The sequence below is a fragment of the Eublepharis macularius genome, chromosome 3 (assembly GCF_028583425.1).
Source record: "Eublepharis macularius isolate TG4126 chromosome 3, MPM_Emac_v1.0, whole genome shotgun sequence".
Taxonomy (NCBI): domain Eukaryota; kingdom Metazoa; phylum Chordata; class Lepidosauria; order Squamata; family Eublepharidae; genus Eublepharis; species Eublepharis macularius.
Window position 1 is genome coordinate 152,662,711 of NC_072792.1, and position 26,770 is coordinate 152,689,480.

A 26,770-nucleotide genomic window follows, 5' to 3' on the forward strand; every position below is an offset into this window, starting at 1 on the left:
ACCAATACCATGTTAGTCTGATGCAGCAAAATAAAACTGGAGTCCAGTGGTCTTTAAAACTATTCCTGTATAAGCCCTTGTGAATAAGAGCTCAGAAGCATGATCATCATCATCAGAAGTAAGCTCTGGCTGAAGAAATACTGGAATCAATTCTGTTAGCCTTGGACGCCTGGCTTATTCTATTGCATTTGCAATGTGTTTCTGTAATCTCACAACTATCATATTTCCATACCTGGCACACATTGAATCAAGTTGGCAATCATTGCACTGAAGTGGGCTCTCATGTCCTTCAGAATTTCAACTTCTTTATCGTTTTCAGCTTCTAGTAACATGCGAGTCAGGTCAACATATTCTAAGAACAAGGCCCCAAGTGCTAAGGTATCCCGCTCCAAGGCTCCATTTGTACTATGGCAAAGAGAAGTAGAATACCATTAAGGAACTATTCAGATAAATACAAAAAGCATGCTGGTAGACAGCAGCCCATAATAAAAATGTTAGTGACAAGAATGCAAAAAAACGCCCCCCAAAGCCCTATCTAGCAAAAAAACCACAAAACTTTATTTTACAAATACTCTTAAGATATTATTGTAATCAACCAAATGTTGGCACAGCCATAGGACATACTTCCACACTCAAAACAACACCCTACCTATCACTTATCACGCCAGCATCAGCAAGTAATTCGAAAATTCGCAGTAGTTGTAATCGCAGCAGATCTCGGCGCTCACGGCGCTTCTTGTTCTGTATTGTAGGAAAAGAGGACAGTATCAATACCTCTTATTACAAAAAATGCAGAACTTAAAAATAAGATCTAGTCAAGCTCTGGACTTAGCGGGGTGGATGCAGCTAGTCTGCTTAATGAAGTTTGAGGCCTTCTGCCAACCTAAGGAGTCTGTTGAAAGCGACACTAGTAACTGACAAATCATTCGACATGTCTGACTACCCCATGTAGACAAAATTGTAGGAGAAAGTTATTTATTTGCAAGGAATGCTTCCAAAGAAAGAAATACCACCGATTCTTGAAAGACAATGGGTATGATTTCTTCACATTGCTAGTGTACATTGGATTTTCCAAATAGAGATACCAGTGCCAAAGGAAATAAGCAGGTCTTAAAATCTCATTCTTTATCTCACAGCAGTTAAATCGAGGGTGAAAGAACTTAAAGATATATACAGTGAGTAAATAATCTTTATGAGCATCAGAAAGAAGCTGTTATTATATAATCTCACTTGCATTTTGTTCACTGTCCTGTTCTTTTGCTTCTAGAGCTCAGCGTACTATTATCTTTGGAATTCAAATGATTCACTTTTTTTGGCTAATCCTGTTCAGCAAATGTAATCAGGGAGAACAGCAGTAGTGTTCCCTTCGAAAAAGGGCAGCAGGAGTAAGGAACCTTGTCTGCTTCATTCTCATTCCCACAAATGTGGTATTCCTCACTGCACATAAGGATTTTTTTTACTCCAGTTAATAGGAGCATAACAAAATTCAAGTCTATTTTTCAAGTTGGTCCTTAAGGACCAACAAAATTTTCTAAGATGTAAGCTTTTATAAGTTTAATCTCACTTCATCATATACAAATAGGAATAAAGATCCATCAGCCCTTGTATTCTGGTCAGAAAGTGGGAGTGGTGTTACGACGAAGTAACACCCTTCCCACCTTCTGACCTGTGCTGGTGATGTATAGTGGCTAGAGTGTCAGACTAAGATCTGAAAGACCCATGATCAAATCCATTGTGCCATGGAAGCTCATTGGGTAACCTTGGACCAGTCACGCACTCTCAGCCCAGCCAACTACACAGGGTTGTTGTGAGGATAAAATGGAGGAGAGGAGAAAGAGGTAAGCTGCTGAGAAAGGTGGGATATAAATGAAGTAAACAAATTAAATCATAAATAAAAAGGATGATAGACCTTCATTCTTTTTTGCATCAGATGAAGTCAGCTTTGACTCACAAAACTTACACCCTGGAAAACGTTTTTGGTCCTTAAGGTACTACTGGACTTTAATTTTGTGCTAACTGTCCACTTGAAACTATTTTAACAGGAGCATATAGATATCTGCAAAGGGGAGGAATTGTAACCTACCTGCAATATACCCTATGCAGTAATGCACAGTATCTTATACCACAATGAATTCATCTTGAAACATCATTTGATGTCCATTTATATACAAATTATAGCAATGCTTACTGTATCTCACAGACACTTTTTAATGAACTGTGCTTATTTCCTTCTTTTAATGTCCACTCCTATTTTGGATACATTGTTGTTAAACAACAAAAGCTTAATTTGAGTAACAAACCTCTGGTCTTCTTTCTAATGCTTCTTTCATTAGTGGATGAAGTTCTTCCACTAACTCCCTAAATTAAAAAAAAAGTACTTTGTGAGCAAAGTTCTTCATAAATTAAAACAGCTGAATGGCTATGCCTTTATTCTTTATAACTGCAATGGTTTTATTTACAAATGCTCTAGTTTAGAAGTTCTGGTCTCCATGCAATGGTTCCAATGAACATGCAGGCCTGCACTGAGAAGAGGCTGAGTTCTCTTCAATATCATTCATTACACTTATGCCTGCAATAGGTTGCACAAGCAGGGCACCACTTAATACTGAATGGAGCAACCCCTGCACATTTTTCAGTTCTATCTGCCCATCATTAAGGACTGCAAATGCATGCACAACAGTTATATCAAGATTTGTACACTTGTAATACAGTAACTAAATGCAAAGGCTGTTTGGTCTTGATGCTGACTCCTATGAAACATCCTTCAATGCAGAGGAGAGGCCCTAAGCTTCAGGGCCAGTAGAAATGAGTCATATTGACAATCACAGGAGCCTCACAGGCAAAGAGTAGTTTATCTCTGCCTTACCCTTGGTTGCCATCTCTGAAATAGGATTCTCCAGCATTGGTGCTGGGGAGAAGCTTAGTATGAAAAAGAGAAGGTCACACCAAAATGATGAGGCAGTCAGAAAAAATACTTTATTACATCCCACACAAAGATCCCTATGCATTTTGCATGCTGCTTTATCACGGGATTGGTAAAAAACCTTCTGGGAGGGTTGGACAGTGTGCTCAATTTGTAGGGGTCTTTGTATGGAATACAAGAGGAATATAAAGAGGAATATATAGCTTAGCTATGTGCATACACACACATAATTATTACAAAGCTTATTATATCTCAAACATATCAGCCTCAGATATATCAAATACATCAATACTTACTACATCTCATATTAGTGACACGTTCAGTCAACAGTGCTTATTCCTTCTTTTAATAACATAACAAACACCAACTAAACATTGCTAGTTAGGGACATGCACCCCATCTTGTGCATTTAGAGTCAACCTGTATATTCCCTAGGTACAGAAAGAAGTTGGGCAAGAGACACCACAGCGAAGGTGTAGCACTTGGCTTGCTGCCCAGATACTAGCAATACAGTTTGGAAGAGACCACCTGGCGTCCATTAGGGTCAACCTAATCCCTACAGCTCAGTATAAGAGCATGAAGTCCTGAGTGATTCAAACAGCCAAACAAGGTAAGATGCTAAAAGATCTGTAAACAAAAATCCCTGTCATTTATTACCGGTAAACAGCAGTGATGGGGAAAAACCCCAATTCAGACTGGGGGCACAGCAATTTTACAGAAGACAAATGGACACACACTCCAAGATGCTGTGTCCTGTTGAAGACACATACAAATTGCTGCTTGTTCCCCAACATGGCAAATAGCAGCCTTTTTGCCATTTTATATGATCTCAAAAGTGATGCAGCTGGAGGAAAAGCTTCCTGCTTCTGGTATCCCCATGGTTGCTATTTACAGCAGAAAAAAATGTTAAGGAAGATTTCATTTACGGGTCTTTCAGTGCCCCTTTTAAGAACTGCAGTCCAAGTAGATTTAAAAAATCACTATGGGACTATGCTTCTGAGCAAAGCAAGTTCACAAAATGTAGACAGCCCTTAAGGGACAAGTGAATGTTTGTATGCATATATTAGGCTTTCTTAATCCCACTCCCCAAAGGTACTGCTTATGTTGCATATCTGCATCAAACCCAGATTGTCGATGGTAGTAAGACTGTAGAAATAAAACAACTACCAAATGCAAACTGTGCATCTGGAGGTTCCGGTTTGGCTCTGCCTCAATAACCATGTGCAAGATACTATTACTAATCTCTGTGTATACAAGTAAACACATTTCTCTTTCTGTGATCACTTGAAAAGTATTTTGACACTACTCCTGAATAATGTGCTAAAGCAGAAAATGGCTACAAACAAATAATATAAATACTTATTCCTCAGAACCACTCAAACAAGGCAGTATGGTGTATATATTCTCCTAATACATGTTAACATAAATAATCAGAACAGGTAACATAGTGTGATTCACAGTTGTGATAAAATACAACACCTTCCCTTGAACCTCTAGCTATGGAGTTTTAGAGCTTCATTTCGACTGTATTGTATTTTCCCCCCACCCACCCCAAGATTATCCCATCACTGTTCTGTTACTATTTTATCATGGAACTAAACTAGATCTGGCCTGTGAGGAATTCATGTCATGTACCTGAAGACCAGAGAATTTGTTCTTCCAAATCCTAATACAAGTGATTCTGTAATTTCTATGCTTTCAAGTCTCATCAAAGGCACTAGCTGCTTTAACAGCACACCGACAGATGGGGTTCCTATAGCCTAAAAATTAAAAAAGACAGATATAATAATTAAAGCAACATGAAAAATTACACATTCCAAAGCATGCACAACTCTTCTAAGTGTTGCTGATGAAATGTTAAAAATGAAAATTTTACAAGTCAAGATTACATGGCTTAAAAGCTATGAATATAACAGTAGTAATTTAAGGGGCTATAGAGTTAGGCAATCTCCCATACAAGGTTGCATCTGTCATATATCTTTGACAGTAGAACTGCATCATGTTAACTACATATTTTCACATAATATCAGTGTTCACTGTCTCTTTTGGCTGATGCAAGCTGACTCATTACCTGTGGATAACCTATCCTGGTTAGTTTTGGTTCAACTCCAAATAGTCAGCTAACGTTCCACATTTCAGGAAATGAGGCAGATCGGTAAACTATTCTGAAAGGACATCTCTAGGAATGTGACACCTTTTTCTGGCACTGAAGGAAGATGTGCTCTTCCTCTCAGGTAGAGACTTGACTTGCTTCCTGCATAAATGTGTAAGCTTTCATATATTTTGGGAAGCAAGAAAAACTATAAAAGAGATGCCTGAATCCTGCTGAGTATATTAGCTTAGAACTATAATAGTTGCTAAATATCCCTCTATCTTTCTGTCAGATTCTATGGCAAGAAAGAGATCATAAAGCATTCTATGGGTCCCGCTTTAGTCAATGATACATTAGGAAATAACACCCAAGTACTGTACCGTGGAATCTTTCCCCAGCAGCAGAACATCCTTCACTCCAACGATCTCTGATCTATTAGAGCAGGTTTTTGTTTGAACATTTTTCTTGAAGCTTTGTTGTTTTTAGAAATAGGGGAATATCAAAGGACTTTATGGTAATCTCCTGAGCAGGGTTCCATCTCTGAATCCCATCATAGGAAATATCTCTCTGTGTAACCTTCCTTTTCACTCACATTTCCTGACTTTTGAGGACAGCAATTGTTAGTATAAGTCAGAGAGGTAGTCCCACTTGTCCATAACTTGAGTGACCAATAGCAAAACCAAGATGCTTTTGAAACGAGCCTATGATGATCAGGGCTGCCATGAATTCTAAGACTTGTCAAAGTACCAAAATACTAAGCAGACGACCATAATCTCAATGCCTGGTCCCACTAATTCCTTCCCCATTGATTATTACATTGTTAATGTAGAGAATGGCATATGTGGAATCAATTTACTTATGATGGTTGTTGTGGATTTTCCGGGCTGTATAGCCGTGGTTGAGAGATCTCTGTCTTTTGGTGCTACACCTCTGAAGATGCCAGCCACAGCTGCTGGCGAAACGTCAGGAACTACAATGCCAAGACCACGGCTATACAGCCCGGAAAATCCACAACAACCATCATTCTCCGGCCGTGAAAGCCTTCGACAATTTACACATGAGTTCAACAGCTGTGAAGCACATCTTCTCTCAGCTGTACTTGGATCAGGCCAGAGGAACCACAGAAGGGAACACTGCTGCCATGTGCCTTTGAAACAAGCAAAAACTGGCAGCAACAGGCAAAATCTTCCCAAGAGGACTATGTGGCAGACCACAAAAAGTTAATGTAGGAAGCTGAAGAAGATTCTAGAATCAAAAGTGTCTGATACAGAAAGCACTTTCCGCCAAGGATAAGATAACTGGAAGAACGTAGAATGAACCAGTCCTTTCAGCTTTGTTATGAAGTCCATCTCCTATCTTGAACTGTATAGAACTAGCAAACTTAGACATTCTCTGGAGATAACCATGAAAAAAATCTGTATTTGTTCATACAAATGATAAGTATCTGCAAGACCAAAGGGAACTTTGCAGAAAGTGTACGGGCTGGATTTTACGATTTGAGAGTGGAAGCAGCTCTTACAAGAGGATCTTTCTCATCTTTCATCAGCCACCCCCCACAATGGGCACCCCAAATGTACTGTTAAGTAAATGTGTGTATGTGTCTTTAAATGATTGGTGTGGTATAGATGAAGAGTGGGGGTGAAAGAGAGGGATGAGTGAGTGATATGACTGGTTGATGGACTGAGTGTGGCACAGTGAATGCAGTTTTAGACTGAGAGTGGAGAAAAAAATTTCAGTCAGGGCAGTATTCGCATATTAGCATGTTTAAGCATTTCTGTGAAAAATATTGAGTCTGGATTTAGCAGGCAAGCTGTGTGCAGCCTGAGCTTGTTTATGTTGTCTGAGAGAAATATAAATTGTGTGGAAGCCTGAACTGTGTGTTTGTGAAAGAACATTCAGTCAGGAGAAAGCAGGCAAACTGTGTGTGCGCCTGAGAAAAGCTCTAACTTGTAATTGAGAGATAAATTAATATCAAAAGCAGGAAAACTGTGTGTGAAGCCTGAGAGAAGATCTGTGTGACTGGGTTTAAGTAAAGTAACTTTACAAACTGAGAACTACTCTTTTGAAACCATCAAGTTTTAGAAATAATATGAAACTGATACGCTTCTTATAAAAATAAAAGTTTATTTTGTTTTTTTTTAATATCCCAGAGTATCTGTCATTCCTATATCCCATTCCTTTCCTCAGGGCCACATAGTACCACGAAAAGCCTGACCCTTGGGCACGTTACTAAAAGGAGAAATTTAAGTTATTCTGGAATTTAATTCCTGGTGGTAGCAATCTACCAAGAGGGGTCAAGAATAAAAGGCTTAAAGTCCAAATGTACCCAAGAGAAAGAAAGGAGTCGTAACAGGGGGTCTTCATGAAAAATGGTCCCAAGTAAATTTGGTCATGTCAATGTTTTAAATATTAGAATTACTGTGGTTCCCAGAGAACTACATAAATTTTAAGATAAGATTTTAAATGCTAAATGTATTTTACGATGTCCTTTACATTTTTGCGCTGGATTTAACTATTCTATTGATTGCTAAGGATGTATTGCCATTGTTATGGTCTCTAACCGCAAATAAATTCATTCATTCATTCAATCTGATCATAGCTCTAGTGTGTGAATGGGAGGATGAGTATCCAAAATACTAATCTATACCACAATGCTCTTAAACTAGTTTGGGCGTCCAGACAGGCAGTAAGCAAAGCACTTTAGATCCCTCTGAAACAGCCACTGAGCAGTCATTTATGAAGATGCTTTGAAAAACTCTTCTATGGATTAAAAATGGGACAGGCACAGATATTAGATGAATTATTTATCAATAATTTGTTACTTGTGTGGGATAAAGTTTGTCTTGATAGTTTTGCTATACCAATGAATAGCATGAATTGTATTATATATTTTGGTTAACTTCCAAGGATTTAAATGCCATTAATATAGCATTTTCATTGTGTTTTCTTTAAATAACAGACAAACTGGAAAGAAGGATTTGTAGGCATGAGCAAGTTTCCACACTTTATTCTCAATCTCATGATCCAGATACTTATTCTATCCAATCTGATTTTTTTCTATGGAGTATCTTCTATCATTAACTTCTCATAACTTGTCATGTCTCTTACAATCTCTCTTCTGCACAACCTTGCAATTAGGAAGCCTTCTGCGTGTAGGTACTCAGACTCAGTAATTTTGGAATTGCTGTATGCAGAGACAGAATTAAATGACACTGCTGTAACACAGCTCTTTAAACATGTCTAATCCAGATTTTTCCCACTTCTCAGATTAAATCCCTGGAGTTTATCTAGATTCCTTACAGCAGACTTTATACCCAGAGATCTGTGAGCTTCTACATGTGGGAGACTTGCGAGAGGTTTAACAGATCTTGTAAAATAGTTTCACAAAGGTAACTTGAAATAAAGGTACCATCTACACCAGAGATTATAGTTTTCAATTATGGCCCTTTGTTCTCTAAACGTCTGCACTATCACTCCATATTTGCTACCAATAGCTAACTGGAATTGTGTGTGTGTGTGTGTGTGTGTGTGCATGCGCGTGCGGAGAATCAAACCTGGTTCTCCAAATTACAGTCTCGCCATTCTTAACCACTATACCACTATATTTACTTATATATTTTCATTAGTGAATATTCCTTTAAGTTTTGTTGCATAAACATTCCATCAAATGACTTTTCTAGCTTGCAGCTAACGGGTCCATTAGTATACTATGAAAACTCGTGCACTGGAAATAAAAAAAAATGTAATAGCTGCAGCTAGATTTTCTTAATAGTATATTCTGGCAACAAGATTATATTTGACTAACATGTTAAAATTAGGAAAATTGTAAAACCATATTTAATGACAAAGCAATTTTGGGGAAATATTAAATCACCTTGTTATCATAACTAACTGTACCATCAGGAGTGGTGGCCATGATCTCTGGAGTTGAAACACGTAAATGTCCAGGACTCATAATACTGGGTTTTGCTACTCCAAAGCAGAGAATAAGGTAGTTTCTCCATAAAGTAACATAATGATCTCCACTGCTAGCTGTATTGGTTTTCTTTGCATTCACAGGGCTGCTGGGGAAAAAAACCCATAAATAATCACTTTTCGGTTTCAGAAGTTATTCTGTTAAATAATTTTCAAAAGAACAAAAAACGTCATTTTGGCAGAAATTCAAAATAGCTAAAAATGACATTGGGCTATGGCAACAACAAAATTCTTCAGTGTTACTGAGTCTGTAATATAATGTACAGCTATATAATTTTATTTTTTAATTCTCACTAAAACTCTGCAAAAGTTTATTACAATTACTACTTTATAAATATAAACACATGACTAATAGACATTGGTCCACAGCCATATATAGAAACTACATGTAAGCAACAATTCTAATGCAGATCTCCCTCTATGCTGGAACGTGATGGTTCACAAAAATTCTCACATCTAACATATATATTGTATCATATACCTAATCTGAAGTGGCTCCAACACATGTGGATGCTTAAATCTGAGAATCAGGCCTATTTCAGAACCACCCAGATGTTTCTGCAAAATTGGGGCACTTCCCAGGATTGCAAAAAATCACTGGGAGTTTAAAAGTATTTTCTGCACATGGATAGAAAACCAACTCCTCATCTTCACTGGGCTAAGCCCGGCCAGTGCTGCACCACAGCGACCTTGGCCCAGCCCAGTCAGCACCACACTGACCTAGGCCCAGCCCAGGCTAGTGCCATGCTGGGACAAGGCTGGCTAGTGTCATGCTGGGACAAGGTAAGAAACATGCGGTGTAGAAAAAAGAGGGAGGGAGGAAAGGAGAAAGGTATTGGAGGGAAGGGGAAAGGTATTTGGGAGGGAGAAGGGAAGGGAAGGCTCTTTGGGATGGAGGCAGGGAAGGATGTTTGGGAGGGGGCAACGGAAATGATATTTGGCAGTAGCAGGCTAAGGGGACAATGGGCATGAGAGGGATCCAAAGGGAAGGGTTCTTCAGGAGGGATGGAGGCAAAGGGGGAAGTTCTTTGAGTGGAAGGGAGGGGCTAAGGGGAAGGTCTTTGAGAGGGAAGAGGCAAAGAGCAAGAGATTTTGGGAGGGGGAGTGAAAAGGGGAAAGGTGTTTGTAAAGGAGGAATCCCCCCCACGATTTTCACACATGTATAATTCAGATATTCTCCAAGACTGACAAGTGTATTGCAAACATCGAAAACTAGAGCTAAATGTGCAACAATGAAATAATAGTAGGACTTACTTTGGATCAACCAAAGGCATGACCAACTGTAACCTGGTAAAGGCATAAGGCCAAGCGTAGCTAAGAGCTGTAGGGCAGTGCTTTGGTAAGTTCTCCTGTCTAAGAAAACTGAAAAGGCAAAGAACCCATGGATCTTTGACTGACTGTGCAAAAATCCAAACATGGGAAGGGCTTTTTACATCATAATGGCTATTGACAAGTACTGCATTCCATTCTACCAACCACTGCAAGTCCACGTTATGCATTAGTGGTAACGTTGTCTGTGGAAAGAGGTAAAAAAAATGATCACCATCATTGTAGTATTTCAGGGATCTGCATTTCTTTACTGTTTAAATAAGATTCCCTTCCACATGTCTATGCCTAGTATTTGTTTTTGATCCAAGTGATAAAAATACACACTAGATGGAAATTGCAACACATTTTGCCAACTTAGCAATGTTCTGATTCACAGCTCATCTGCATGCTAATGCCCAAGGTCCTCTTACAGTGCCTTTGTTTCTGGTCGCATATACTAAACATGGTGCATCAATCAGCAGGGATCTACATCGCATCACTTCAGGGTAAACAAATGCAAGAGGACAGGGTTCCTGTACCTTTATTAGCTATGTAAGATGCAATTTAAGCTTTTTATGCCCTGCATGACAAACTTCCTCCTCTTCTGTGTCTGGTAATCTTAAGTCCATTCATCTACTGGATGAATGCTGGACCAGATGGATTTGAGTCCAGTGGCACCTTAGAGACCAACAAGATTTTCAGAATGTAAATTTTTTAAAAGTCAAAGATCCCTTCTTCAGCCATGACTTGTGTCTGAATAAAGGAGCTCAGACTCTCGAAAGTTTATATTCTGAAAATCTTGTTCGTCTCTAAGGTGCAACTGGACTCAAATCCTGCTGTTCTACTGCAGACTAACACAGCTACCCACCTAACTATCCTCATGTAGGACCAGAGTTGAGCATTCAGTCTGTGTGACTGACTTCGTAGAATCAGCATGGGATGCCTATGGGAAGAAAGGTATTTTTTTCCTCCTGGGGTATTTGTACCTCCAGTTAAGCAACAAGAAGTAAAATCATCTGCATGTGAAGCCATAGATTTAGATTTGGGAGTGTTCAGTCACCTACTTCAGAACCCACTGTTAATGCATCCTTTATGGAAACTTGTCCAAACTTTTCTTGAAAATGTTGACATTTTATAACATCTCAAGGCAGTTTGCTCTCTCTCACCTGGTCTTATGTTTTGATTGGAAAGTTTCAGCTAACATTCCAGCTAATTCACACTGTCATTATGTACAGCATCTATTCATAGGTCTGTAGTTGCACAAAGAAATTCAGGCAGTTGCAATTTCCTCCAGCCCATCCTGCCCTCCCTAAGATCCTGGCATGTTTCCTAAGGGAACAGACGGTTGTCTCTTTCAGAAACCTGTCACTGATCTTATTAGCAACTGTGTCTTACAATTCAAATTAACAAGGTATTTTTAAATGCTCTGTTGAATAGGAACTGTTTCGAGGATATTCTTAAGTACATGGCAGAAGCAGGATTTTTAGTGTTATGATTTTTGCTTCCTGTTGTCAAGTTCTGCTCTGTTTCTTGAAGCAATGATTTAGATCTTTTCTTTTTAAAGAAACAGTGAAACTGTAAAACTCTCAGATTAAACACCATAACACAATCAATTTGTTGGCCTAGAATATTTTTTTGCACAGTGTGTAATTATGTTATGACATTTTTAAAAATTACAAACAAGGAAGAAAAACAAAGAAGACTCTTTCCTCTGAAGAAATCTAAAGAAACCACTCCCCTCAACTTTTAATATGTAAACAATGTAATACATTTCCTCATAATGACTGAAGTAATAAATAACAACACAATCCAAATCACAAAAATATATAGTATATAAAATAGAATATACAGAATATCAAAACTCAGAAAGAGAAAACATATACAGTTGGTATATGTGACTTTCTTCCCTAAACAAAAGTACATTACCAACTGTTACATAAGGCATTTCCCCACATCTTAAAAATCACTCACGGAACACTGGCGGCTTCATGGCGTGATTTCTGATGTCAGGCAGTGATGATTCCGTTTTCGTGGCACCATAATGTCAGAAAAATCACACCGTGAAGCCGCCAGCGTTCCATGAGTGTTGCGTGATTTTTAAGACTTGGAGAAATGGCCATAATTTTCTGAAAGACACTGTCTACTTATACTGAAAATACCAGTTCAGCCACAATGTCAGGCAGAAATGCTACAATATTTAACACTGGATTCCTAAAGACTGTGTTATATTGAGTAATAAAATGCAGAGCCTAAAGCAAAATAAAATGTTTTTGAACATACATATGCTTTTTGCCTCAAACTACAGAAACTTTTTTGAACTTTGCAAAGATTTACTATATTTTCGGCACATGCACAAAGTGAATCAATCAATAGACTCAGCGGACAATGTGAAGGTACTTACTGAATCAGAAACAACGACATGAATGAAACTGTCCAGAATAGAAGAGCTTAGCTGGTCCATGACATCAATCATAGGCCTATCATCATCCTGTATATATGAAGGCAGCAACAATTAACAGTGTGTTCCTTAGCAAATGCAACAGAAATTCCTGTGACACCTTTAAAATTCACAGCTTCACTGTGGTGTAAGCCTTTATGACAAAATTTCTACTTCACAGTAAAGAGAATGGACACACACACAGAACAGAGGAAAAACTGTAATATGAAATTAGGCTTCACTGTGCTAAACGAAAGCAATCGTACACCCACTATATCTTCTGCATTGCACAAGAGAGAGTGCAAGGCACTTCTTCTGACACAATTTCAAAACTAAATTAAACCTCATCATGACAAAGTTCTGTTTTACATTCCATTCTTTCATTGTTTCATTAAAAATTATATTAATGTGCTATATGTTGCTATAGCTGTTGAGCTATTCTTGTGCAAGTGAAACTTCTCTAAGAACATTTTCTACTCTGCTCATGCTTCACTGCATAACACCCAGTATATTTAATGGTGATTCTGTTCCATATGCCAAGTGGTCTACCAGAATTTTACATTTATGCATAGGAATTTATTTGTCCCTTATTCTCATTCAAGTATTGAAGGAATGGTTCTCCATTATATGGATGATGGAAAACATTAAAGGTACATAAAAATACTCTCAAAGTGAAAGTTCAGCCTAATAATTATGCTTGACCATGGTTTGGCCAGAGCTCTCTTTTCATGTAATAGTTAACCCATCAATGCAGTTATAATAGATTTCAAGTCTGTTTCATAACTTATAATATTGACAAGACTTAAGTCTGGCAATGAGCATGTGTGCCCACAACATATACTTCATTTTATGTGACTGTAAGTTAAGCTGAGACAGTTAATTATTGGATTTAGTACGTTTGAAGGATAGAATCTCAGCAGAAAATTCCATAAGGCATCTTGTAGCAAAGGGCTGAAAACTAGCTTAATGTTTACCAAAACATTCTAGTGGCATAAACACCGAATATTTGTGGCCCACACTTCATGGCTAAGTGGGACTGCCCAACTGGGAACACACTTTATACCTGACCAAAAAAGAAGGAATCCTTCCTCTTTATTGTGCAAAAGAAAATGCAGTGCATTAGATCTTTGTATTATGTATCACAGTTGTCTGGATGGGAAAGTGATATCAGCCAATTTGATCATCATAATAAAAAACCCTCTCTCTAGTTCCAAAGTTACAAAAAATTAACTTTGTTTGAAGTAATCCTAGCACAGAGGTCCCAGACACTGAGGCACAGGAAAGATGGTTTCCAATAGTAATGGAGTGTATAAGCTTTCAAGTGACATATTGCCTTATTCTTTCTAATGTAAACTCTGTGGAGCTTAAAAGCCTAGTCAATGGCACCAAAAGAAGATAATTTAGACTGAGGAATCAGTTTACCTACTCTGAATGCAGTCCCCCTGACAACCAATCTGTGTAATCTTACTGAAATGAATGGGAAATTATGCAGCATGGAAGAGTGCACCATTTATATCTTTCATTTTAAAAATCAGACAAACGCTGGTAAAAAGAGACTGGACTGCCAATCAAAGAAGACTTCACTCTCTTCACATGCAACACTCAATATTTAGACTAACTTAGTCCGTTAATCTGTTATTCCTACAGTGGTCATGCAAATAAAATCTAAGGAAACAAATAACCCCATCCTATGGGAGCATGCTCAGAAGCAAGTCTCTCTGGTTTCAACGGGAACTTACTTGGAAATAACTGTACACAACTCTGTAGCCAAAATACCATTTCCCCCCTAATTTTGCTAATATGGCAAAAGTTATATTTTATAACTATTATTATTTTGGGAAAAATGAGTTTGATATATGAAAAAGGAAAGCCATACCTCTGCTTGCCCCAGTGCATGAAATAAAGCACGTATCTCTCTGAGAATTAAAACTGCCAGTTTACGTGTGGCAACTTGGAAGCTACAGAGTAATACTAGTGCAAAACCTTCAACAGCATGTAGGACATTGGAATAAGAACTTCTCTCAGTCTGTGATCTATGACTGGATCCATTTGGTATCAGCTGCAAAACAATGTACTTGTTTAGAGCTCTGCCCTAATCTACAGGCTCAAAGAATTCACTACATTCCAATAAATGGTAAATACTTCATTTTAAATCTGAACAATGAACATAAAATAACATTTAAAACATACAAAGGAAGTCTGTTCTTGAGTTTCTACACCCAATAATATGTCCCAAAACTTCTGACAGCTAAACCACGCTATTTTTAACAGCATAATTTCAAAACTGATTACATTCTTATCCCTTAAAAGGATAAATTGGGAACATCAGAATTGCCCTGCCAGATCAGACCACAGGGCCATCTAATAATCCAGTATCCTGTTTATTGTATTTATTTATTTATTTAATTAGATTTATATTCCACTCACCCTGCTCATTTCCCTCAATGACCAACTAAACACTTTCTGGAAGCCCACAAAAGGGGCAAAAAGGCAAGAGTCCTTTCTTGTTCTTGACCACTTCCTATAAAACAATGTTTAGAGGTCCACTAAATATCTGTCAAGTGTGTCTGTGCTTCTGCATGAGTCACTGTTTTGGCCATGGATATATACCTATCCTCCTGACTCATGCAGAGACAGAACAGGCTTCATCGGAAGATTTGTAATTCTGCTTCGTCTCTGCATCAAGAGTGCCTGAATTACCTAATTTATGCTGCAGAGACAAGACAGAATTAATCACCTACAGAAGAGACCATTTGAAAGGATCCAAGACATATGGTTGCCAGATCATTCCTGGTTATGAGCTGAAAGATTTGCGGGTGGGAACATGAGGGCCAATTACGTTGGCTGCATCGCTACAGCACTTCAGCAGAAAACTTGTAAGTGACGTAGGGTAACTCTAGAAATCGATGAAAACTCTATGGTAAAGCCACAGAGTTTTTGGCGATTCCTAGAGCTAGCCTATGTTACTTCTGGGTTTTCTTTGAAAGTGAAATAGCGACGCAGCCAGTATTATCATTTAAACTTTTACTTCCACTGCCACTCTCAGCAGGCAACTAGAGCTTCTGGTGCAATACCTCCCACCAGAGTGGGAGGCCTGGTAGCCCTAAAACCACAGCAGAGAATCATACAGAGACTCAATGAAAGATCTCATCTGAGGGGAGGCAATTAGAGATGGGCACGAACCGAAACATGAACCAAAGTGCGTGACGAACCAGGCTGGTTCACGGTTTGCGAGTTCTGATGAACTGCTACGAACTGTAGGCTGGTTCATTTGGTTCGTTTTTTGGTTTGTCGCTGCAAACAGCCTGGTGCTGATCAATCAGTTTCCTAGGCAACAGTGGATGGACTTCCTGCAGATCTTCTGCTGACCTGGAAGTGGCCTTCTGCTGGCTCAGAAGTGACCTTCTGCTGACCTGGATGTGACATTTTCACGAACCAAACGAACCAGTTTGCGAATTGGGGCAGGTTCGTGAAAGTTCATGGTTCATGAAATGCGACGAACCACGAACCACATGGTTCGGGTTTTTTTCCGGTTCGTGCCCATCTTTAGAGGCAATTCTGCTGCATCTCTGCATCAAGAGTAATTTAATTATCTAGTCACTATGGAAGAGACATAGCAAAATTACCATACCATACCACAGATTTAACGAAAAGGGGCAAGGGCAGAACAGTGAATCATGCAGAGATACAGGATTATAACCTGAAGCCTTCTTTCCCTTTTCTAGCTTTCCCCAAGCTCATCCCTTCCATGGACATTCAAACAGTTATGGAAATTCCAAACCAACATCCTGCCTTTTAGACTCACTCCTCCCTCCCTCCACTCCCTGGAATGGGCTCTTCCCTGCACCATTGTCCATGATACATATTCCTTATGTATCATGGTCTGTAGCACAGTGGTTAAGTGGTTCAGCTGAGAATCAGCAGTCTACTGGTTCAAATCCCATTACTGCTATGAGCTCAGTAGGTGGCCTTGGGTAAGCCACTTTTCTCAGCCCCAGCTGTATTGTAGGAATAATAATAACACTAAGTTGTTCACCACTCTGAGTGAGACACTAATCTGTCTAGAAAAGCAAGATATAAGTGCAAATGATTATTATTACATTGCAAAGATAATTGTGAGTAAATACAAGAGAAGAGATGTTTAATGGCTTTTACCAGTTTGAGAGCCAGTTTGGTGTAGTGGTTAAGAGCACGGGACTCTAATCTGGAGAGCCGGGTTTGATTCCCCACTCCTCCACAAAGCCAGCTGGGTGACCTTGGGCGAGTCACAGTTCTCTTGAGCTCTCTTAGCCCCACCCACCTCACAGGGTGATTGTTGTGGGGTAATAATAACACTTTGTAAACCGCTCTGAGTGGGCATTAAGTTGTCCTGAAGGGCGGTATTATAAATCGAATGTTATTATTATTATTATTATTACCATTGCATATAACCACCTCTGTTAGTCTCTTGCTATGAAAACCCCACCAGCGGTCATCACAACTCTGACTTGAGGGTACTCTCCACCACCACCACCAGCACTGCATATAATTTATGATATGGCCCCAAACATACACCATAATGTAGATCTTTGTACTGTATGGTATTGCTCCTAAATATAATGTTTATTTATTTATAGAATGGATAGAATTGTAAGCACAAGCTGTGGGTTACACTGCTAATGGGACTCTGAAAAAAGACATTGCATTTTTATGTACAATTGCAACAAAGCATATCCATTACAGACCAAACTAAAGACTTTATTTCTAAAGGCCTCTTTATGTAATAAGGCATCACATTCACTCCAGCCTTGATCTATGAATTCAAAGGTACAGATAATATTGGCTAAACCATCTCAGTACAAGTCAAGGAAACAACACAAAAAGGTACAGAGAAAGTTTATATGTTTTGAACGATCACATCTACTTTTGGAATCTCACCTCTGATGACCTGCCCTTTCCATGTTCACTGGCTTTTCCTGGAGTGTGTATTATAAGTTTCCATTGTGTTAACAACTGTAACAATAATTTCAAGGAGGTGTCCAAGAGGCTCTGATGTGTATCATTCACTTCACGCAGCAGGAAATTAGTAAAGCCAAAAAGCACATCTTCTCTCCAGTCAACAAAATCAACTAGAAGACCCTGGAGTGAATTCTGAGCTATGTGCCGAAGTTCATCATCCATATGGATAGACAACCTGAGTAAAAATAAAGTGAGTATAAAAAAACATGAGCAACTAGCTAAGTACTTGGTTGTTATAGAGACAGACTACCCAAGTGTTAATTTGAGCTAAACTTTTCTTAATTTTATTCATGATCTCTTGCAATAACACTGAGTATTACATTACTTTTATAAATTTCTAAATTCTTTTCAATTAATTTCATTTTAATTTAAAAGCTTTCAAAGTGATTCATCAAAAAGGTAGAAAATAAAAACAAAGAAAATAATCAACACAATAATTGTTCAACATCCATATGTGCCCACTTGCCCAGTTGGTACGGAATTTCAGGTTGGGCTGTCATCAGTATGCTGATGACAGCCAACTTTATCTGTTGATGGACAGCCGACTGGGTGCCACCCCAGCTAACTTGGCCAGGGCCCTGGAGCTTGTTACTGGATGCTTAAAGCAGAGCCAACTGAAACTGAATCCTACTAAGACAGAGGTCCTGCACCTGGGCCATGGGTTGTCAGGTTCTGGGATCCAGCTCCCAATGGGGCACCACTTGTACCTGTGCCAGTGCTGAGAAGCTTATGTATGGAGGCCCAGGTCACAGCAGTTGCCAGATCGGTGTTTTTTCATCTCCACCAAGTTTGGTAATTTCCCCCCTACCTCTCGACCTGAGACCTAGCTACAGTGATCCATGCAATGGTCACCTCCAGATTGGACTACTGTAACTCTCTCTATGCTGGGCTACTCCTTGGCCTGCTCCAGAAGTTACAGCTGGTCCAGAATGCAGTGGTGCATGTTTTGACCACAACTCTGTTCCAGTCACATATAACACCAGTATTGTGCCAGCTGCACTGGCTCGCAGTGGAATTCCGGATCAGGTTCAAGGTCTTGGTCTTAACCTTTAAAGCACTTAGCGGACTGGGACCACCATATCTACCACCTCTCCCCTGCGTTCCCCAGAGGACACTTAGATCAATGGACAAACATCTTTTGGTGGTCCCCAGTCCCAAAGACATCTGTCGTGCCTCAACTAGGACCAAGGCATTCTCGGCTCTGGCTCCTGCCTCGTGGAACTCTCTGTCTATGGAGACCCAGGTTCAGCAGGAATCTTCCTGTCGGGCCTATAAGACAGAAATGTTCTGCCAGGCATATGGTGGTTGAGATGGATAGGCCATGAAACCGGCCTCCTGCCATGTGGGTGTGTGTGTGTTACCCCCTGTTTTATCAACATCTAATAGTTGGCCATTCCACTGCACGGACTGCTGTTTGGGTTGTGCAATATGTATGCTGCTGACTTTTAGAAACTGTATTATATATTTATTGATGTTTTGATGGGAAGAACACCACAAACTGGACATCTGAGTGGAAAACTTGATTCCTATTACATTACTGCTATAGTGGAGAGACTGGGGGAGGGGGTGAGCTTACTCCTCCAATATGAAGATAGCACCACCACCTCCAAATGAATCCACCACAGCAATATCTTGTCTACATTTTAAAAAAACTTATTATGCTAAATTTGCAAAATTACATCCCTGCACCTATTCACTTTGCTAATTTTCTTCTGCCGATTTAATTTAGCTAAAGCTAAACCTTACTACTGACAACGTTGACTCATGTATTGGATCCTTTCCAGCATAACATATTAAATTTTGTTGCATATTATTAATATATGTATGTACAGTTGTAGAAAATTCAGCATTTGTTAACAAAACCACCCAATCCCCAATCCTGCAATTATTGGGAAAAACTGTGGGGAGAAATATACAGAAACTGATATTGGCACACTTAGAGATAAAATTGAAATGAAATGCAATAGCTGTTTTGGCCTTTGTCTGTTTTTAATGGCTTACTAGAAGAGGCACCCAAGAGAACATCTGTACAAATTATGGCAGAATATTAACGGAAATAGATATCTTCTTTTTAGGATTATTCAGATCAGAATAGCCCAAAGAAAAAGCAAATGTTTATCTCTTTGCACTTTAGCCCATGTAGACTGAACTGCCTTTGAGAATCTGCAATAAATGAAACCTGTTGACATTTGACAGCTGCCTTAAATTTTCATCCAGCTGCTTAGGTACAAAATCTTGCTGGGAACTGCCAAAAGACACAAATACTGTAAGCATAACATTTCACACTGAACTGTGACTAGAATAATCTATTTGTCTTTGAAGTATGGAGAAAGCATATTAGCAGATCAGTGCCAGAAGGGTCACAAAGGAATGCAGTAGGCTCTTCACACAAGCCTTGTGATTCGGAAAGACTGTCTTTCAAGAATGGCCATTTAAATTTTGACCCATATGATTTAATGAAATTCCTTCTTCAAGTGTAGCTCAACGAGGCCACATGCAACAAATCAAATGAAGAGCCCCAAAGTCATCTATTCACAGGCACATCTCTCTTTTTGCAGGCCTCAGCAGGCACCAAACACAGTTTACCCAGAACATAGTGGGCTGACACAAATGGCTAGGAGGTTGTATTTGAGTTGACGTATCACAAATTAGTACTGCTGAATATTAGTATATTCACCTACTGGTGTGTTTTCACCTTGCTTAGTTACCTTTACCTTTGCCAGTGGGTTCCTCTTTTGTTTTTGAATATTAGTATAGACAGAAGAAGGTAAAAGAACATCACACATAAAGTGGCAGTTTCCCAACAACAGGACATTTCATAAGGATGTATTTCATTAGATAATATCCTAAATGGTGGTGAAAGGCTATACTGAGTGAACCTGAAAAGAAACATTTGTTGCCCTGGTCTTTCTCTTCCTTTTCTCCCTGGGTTAGATGATCTCTCCCCATCTTAATTTGTGTTGCAAGGTCCTTGGAGAAGGGACTTTGGCGTTTTGGTGTTTTGCTTAAGAATATGATCTGTTAAGTAGAAAACTTGAAAAAGAAGTGAGCTGTGGCTCACGAAAGCTCATACTCTACCACAAATTTTGTTAGCCTTATAGGTGCTACTGGACTCTTGCTCTTTTGTACTGCTACAGACAAACACAGCTACCATCTTGATCTGCTCTGTTAAGCACCATGTACACTTATAACACCACATGCATCCATATGGCCAGGATTCAAAAAACTGTGAACTAGTTCCAAAAATCCAAAGGTGCCTTAATTTTTCTTTAACAGCAACACACATATGCATGTATAAAGTGATATCAAGGCACAGTTGACTTATGGCAGCCCCATAGTGTTTTAAAGATGAGAAAAACAGAGGTGGGTTCCCATTGCCAGCTTCTGTATAGGGACTCTGTATTTTCTTGGAGTCTCCCAAGTACTAACTACATAGGGCCAACCCTGGTTAGCATCCACGATCTGATGCAACTGGGCTAGCCTGGGCCCTCCTGCTTAGGGTAACACTGGTACTCATGAAAAACTGCTTTTAAAAACAAGAAAGTTCCCTCCCACTCAAACCAGCAGTTGAAAGAAATGTGAATCTTCACTGTACCTATAGTTTTTTCAAGGGGTTGAAACACGTAGAAGAGTCATGAAAAAACTATAGATACAGTGAAGAGTCACATTTCTTTCAACTGCTGGTTTGAGTGGGAGGGAATTTTCTTGTTTCTTAAAAAAGTCAGGAAATATGATCATGACTCATGATCATATTTCCTGACTTTTTTAATGTTAAAAAGTAACTGTGGGGCAACCCAGTCTGGGTTGAGGCTGTAGGGCAAGAGGAAGGGAAAAGTTCATCCTTTTTATTGCCATTTACCTCCCCACCCTTAGCTGAACTGAATACATATTCCGTCTACCTTGGAATGAGTGAGTATATTGCATTTACGTGTGAGAGAGTTATAGAGTTATACTAAAACCCTATTAGTAGCCCGCCACAGATACCTTAATATTAATAATGTTGAGGGATGTCCCACATAACATGCAGTTTTTGCCTAACAGTTAAAGCAACTACAGAATAACTACAATTAGCAGTGCTGATTAGTCTTTTAACACTTAAACAGTTTTAACATTTAACATTTAAACAGTTTACCTTGACAGTAAGTCAATAAGCTCTAGTTTAGACATTCCATCAGGAAGGAGACGTGGAATAGCAGCAACACAAGTCCTAAACAGGTCAATTTTTGGCTTTCTTTCACCACTGAAACAGAGAGAGAATTTCTTGATCATTAGATAATGCTCAAATATGACAAAGAAACATAAAAAACACAGCAAGATCACAAGGGTTTTTTTACTAAGAGGAATAAACCGTGTAAACATAAACATGTGAGAAAAAAAATTAAACCTTATGAATGCTGTTTCCTATATAAACTTGACTGAGGATTAAGATGCACTTCAGAGTTCCCATTTTGTATATTCACTGAGATTAGCCAAGTAGCTGTGAGAGACAGAGAATTCTCTGAAGTAGCACCTAATGTATGGAACTTCTTTTGCCATTGTTTTCTATTTAATCATGTTGTTTATATGTTATTTTTTATTTCTCATGCTATTATTGTTGCTGGTTTTATTGAGTTTTTAACAGTCATTTTAATATTTGCACAAATCTTAAAAGGCATAATAATTTAATATCATCTAGAAATAATTTCAAGAAATAAATCAATAAAGGCCTTCCAGCATTTGTTTTAGGTTTTGTTGATCATTTATACTGTACATACTATCTATCTATCCATCCATCCATGAACATCACCCCCTCATACACTGGGGATATCAGGAAACCTGTACAATATGATTCTGGCATAAGGCTTCTATGTACAGTAGATCCATATTTTAGAAAAGTCAGATTTCTAACATAGGTTTATATCCAACAAGAATCTTAAGCTGAGTAGAGTTTATGAAACAGGACACTCCAGGGGCAGAAGAGATGAATGTTGAAGTCGTTACTCACAGACTCCTGCAGCTGTTAATCATTTAAAAAATAAAGGAAAAAAAGTGGAAGACTGCGACACACATCTCTCATTTAACATACAGATTCACTTGGAAATAGAAGAGTTTAGAAGACATTTATCCAAGAAAACTGTTTTAACAACGATTAGATGTGATTTTATTTGGGATGATTGAAAGCATAAGGATTCTTTTGAAGCAATGAACTAATTAAATTCCTATTAAATAATCTGCCACATAACACTTACGTGATCATATCTTCAGGTTCTTTGTTCAACATCTGTATGTTAGTAAGCATCATGCACCGTCCAACTTCTTTATCAAGATGTCTCAGTATGTTGTCTACAGCTTTTCTTACTTGAGAATAATACAGTGACATGCCTAGAAAAGCACAGTTTCATTTAAAAGAAAATATGAATGTAAATTAATATCAAAGTAAAACAACTTTTTAAATTCTCCAAACATTTCTGCTTTTCTTCCTTCTTTTAGACATGACTTTCATCTTCTTATAAAAATGTTACAATTCCCAAATATCCAGCTCTTAAAAATCTATGTTTATAAAACCTGACATTATTTTTTGAAGTGCATCTAAGTATTGACACTTACAACTTTTTTTTTGAAAAGGAGTAACTTTTGTGAATTTATCTGCATGGCTGGTATTATAAATTGATAAACCAGTTACAACACATCTGCTACATGCCTATCATTTTAGCTTCCTCCTCTGTGAGAGTTTTGCTCAAGTATGTTTTCTTCACACGTAATGTATTCCCAGAAGGCATCACAGCTCCTGTAACAGGCATTGGAGGCTCCCCGTCTTTTTGCTGCAAACTATCCGCAATGACCAAGAAAGCTCTCAGGCCAATGTTCATTCTCTGCATATTTAATAGAAACCAACATGAAAATCAATATATTTTTAAATATGGTATTATATTTTGTATCATAAAATCACAATCTCAAGAGAAAAAAGATTTCAGTTAAAAGGTACAAAATTAATTCCTCTTCCTAATCAGTCAATTTCAGTATGAAGTAGCAAGGCTCCTCAGGACACAGGACGTTTTGACAGACTCTAGAGCAGGTATGACTTTGGCATGGGCCAATGCTGAATCGATTTGACAAACATCTGACTTTATTTATTTATGTCATTTATAGTCTGCCTTTCTCACTGAGACTCAAGGCGGAATATGAAGCGTAAGATTAGTACAATTAGTAGCAAGGACAAGAGCATTTCCATACAGTGTCAAGGACATTTCCATAAACAATGTTTACAAGTTTACAAAGACATAGCATTAGCAATGATTCAATATGGGGTTGAAGAATTGCTGAATCAGAACATAATCAATTCTGGAATTGATATCAGACAACATGAAGCACAAGTAGTATATAAGAATACATATTTAAAGCAACAGATAATATGTAAGGCAATATAATGGTGAAGTCTATGGTTCCTAACTTATTAGGAACCTCCCTACAATAACGCCCTTCTATCTGAGTAAAAAGCCTTTTTGAATAATTCGGTTTTGCATTGTTTGAGGAAAGTCAAGAGCATAGGCGCTCTCCTGACCTCCTCAGGCAGGCCGTTCCATAGGGTAGGGGCCACCACAGAGAAAGTCTGTGAATGGGCTGCTGTTGATTTCGCCCATGTGCAGGCTGGCACTTGCAAGAGATTTGTAGGGTCCATAGTGTAAAATAAGAGTAGAACCAAGAGAACATTTGTTTGCATTCATCATGTTTTATAGGTAGGATGAGGTTATACTGAGCAATTTAAGGGGCGTTGAAAGGGAGCAGAAGAGAATGTATAATCCCATTGTCTCAACCCCTTTCAGCTCACAGCATTACCTCATTTGAGCAATGAACTGATCATTGATTGCTGTCATTTTATAGAATCATTATACATCTTCAACTATTTATTAATTACATCACTGAGTACATTCCAATAATTATCCAAGACTATATCCAAGATACATCTAGACATATGGCATAGTCCTAACTTTTTCACCTGTGTTTCCTAGGGTGTTGTAATTGTCGTATTGTGTGGTGTGTATCTGAATTCATGGAGAAAAACTGTACGGAATTGAAGGCTGGACAGATGGCAGAGATGAGGAGTTGAGTCTCCATGCCCCAGCAAAGCACTTCAATATCTTTCTTGCATAGATGCATGCACAAACACACACTATACTGTAAATTATATATTGCAAAAATGTAAAGCTCCCATTCTGTTTGTGGGCAGGGGAGGGTAAGGGTATAAATGTTTTGATAAATATATTTTAAAATATTGATATCATACCTCCGGGTTGAGACTAAATGCTTTTGCTGGTTTTCCAACACAAAGGAAATCAAAGATAATTTCCTTCATTGCAAAATCCAAACGTTCCTACAGGGAAAAATAATTAGAATTAAATCTGTTGCACAACAACTATTAATCTCAATGAAAATGGTGAGTTCGTGAGGCAGGTGGCACTGCAAGCAGGCATATGGGGCAGGCAAGGCAGGATGGAACAAGACCTGTCACAGCTGCATGTCAAGGTAGGCGGAAGCAGTGGCACTGCACGGGATGGCCTTGTGGACGAGCAAGTAGGAAGGATGGATGGGATTCCCCCACACTTGCTTGCTTGTCAGCGTTTGTGGTGATATATTATTGATATATGGAAAAGTGACCACAATATGAAATTTTTAAACATTTGTTTGGAGGAGGGTAAGGAATTGCTCATTGCTTGGATTTATTACTATATTTCATACCTGTGCAATGAACTGTATAATTTTCACAAAGATGTTCAGAGGCATGTCTCGTGGTACTACACCTCGGGAACCTTTCGGGAAAAGAGTTGTGATGATTGTTATAAGCCGACTGTAAAACAAAAAGAAAATATTAACACTGGTCCATTCCTAGAAAGGAATCCAAGCATCATCTTCTTTAAACATATGAAAATAGCTTGGGAAAAACCTAGTAGAAAAACACTGATGAAGGACAGCCTTCAATGATAAGAAAAGTTTTGCTCCCCCCTTCTCAAATAAAAAGAGTTTTTGGAGCAAACTGCCTATCATTCATTCCAAATGTTGTAAGGGTATGGCACAGTAAGCTTCCCTAAGATAGTTCCCTTGCCCTCTATTAACATATAAACAAGAACATTCATAAATAAATAATAGGACATGTCCCATCACTTCTCCTTTGGCCATAAGTGTAATCTAATATCCATACTAGGGTTTGGAGCCTATCTTCCTTTTCTGCTGTTGGAAGGCACTTCTGCTGGCAGAAGAGTGGGAAGCCCTCATTTGCGTATTACCACTTCATGATACTGGGGAACAGAGCAAGTTACAGCAGAAGGTGGGAAAGCTCCACTTTATCTAACACAGATCCACTACTTTTAGATGTGAGCCATCTCAACCGTTTTCTAAAAAAATCAAAAAGGTAACATTGTGTGTGTGTATACAGTATGTACACACACACACACCAGTTGTAGAATCTAAGATATCAGTATGAGAGTTCCTTTTTATACTCCAAGAAGAGTTCTTACCACTCTTCTTCCACACTCTGTGAGACTAAACATATTAAATCACATGGCAATGTTGAATATTTAGTTGCATATTTTTCAAAATTCAGTTGCTTCTCTTAGTGCCATAAAATGGGATTCAGAAAGTATCTTGGTTCTTCTTCTCAAAAATCTTGTGCAGTAAAATTACAAGAGGAAATTGGTTACAGAAAGGATCTCATCTTGGTCAAAGTTACTTTCATGAAACCATCTGACCACTGTATGGGAAATGAAATGATCCCTTAGTAATGAAACCTGATTTCAATGGAAGTGAAATTGCAGAAATTTTACCTTTGGGTAGCTGTATTGCTTTCACATTTAATCCTAATCATGTAAACCCACAGAAGTCTGTAAAGGGATTCCAGTGCAACGCGAGCCATTTTGGGATCCTTGTTCTAAAACAAACAAACAAGAAGACCCACAAGTATACAGTAATTTTCAATTACTTCCGTTCTCAACTCTTCAACTCTTCAATTTATTTACTAGATATAGAACAACTGCAAAAGAACTGGCTAGACACATTCCACCTT

General features: G+C 38.6%; 1 protein-coding gene across 2 annotated transcripts in view; it reads right to left on the minus strand.

Annotated features, from left to right (window-relative positions):
* FRY (FRY microtubule binding protein) overlaps positions 1-26,770 on the minus strand; it is a 255,784-nt gene that overhangs the window by 108,221 nt on the left and 120,793 nt on the right. For both annotated transcript variants that reach the window (XM_054973031.1, XM_054973032.1), the window contains exons 12-26: positions 26,532-26,635; positions 25,450-25,558; positions 24,998-25,084; positions 23,414-23,585; positions 22,962-23,094; positions 21,866-21,973; positions 17,653-17,908; positions 14,612-14,794; positions 12,700-12,786; positions 10,245-10,504; positions 8,890-9,079; positions 4,559-4,683; positions 2,301-2,358; positions 650-741; positions 233-405 (exon numbers count right to left, since the gene is read on the minus strand). In XM_054973031.1, coding sequence (XP_054829006.1) covers positions 233-405; positions 650-741; positions 2,301-2,358; positions 4,559-4,683; positions 8,890-9,079; positions 10,245-10,504; positions 12,700-12,786; positions 14,612-14,794; positions 17,653-17,908; positions 21,866-21,973; positions 22,962-23,094; positions 23,414-23,585; positions 24,998-25,084; positions 25,450-25,558; positions 26,532-26,635 — 2,137 coding nt within the window. The remainder of the gene's footprint in view (positions 1-232; positions 406-649; positions 742-2,300; positions 2,359-4,558; positions 4,684-8,889; positions 9,080-10,244; positions 10,505-12,699; positions 12,787-14,611; positions 14,795-17,652; positions 17,909-21,865; positions 21,974-22,961; positions 23,095-23,413; positions 23,586-24,997; positions 25,085-25,449; positions 25,559-26,531; positions 26,636-26,770) is intronic.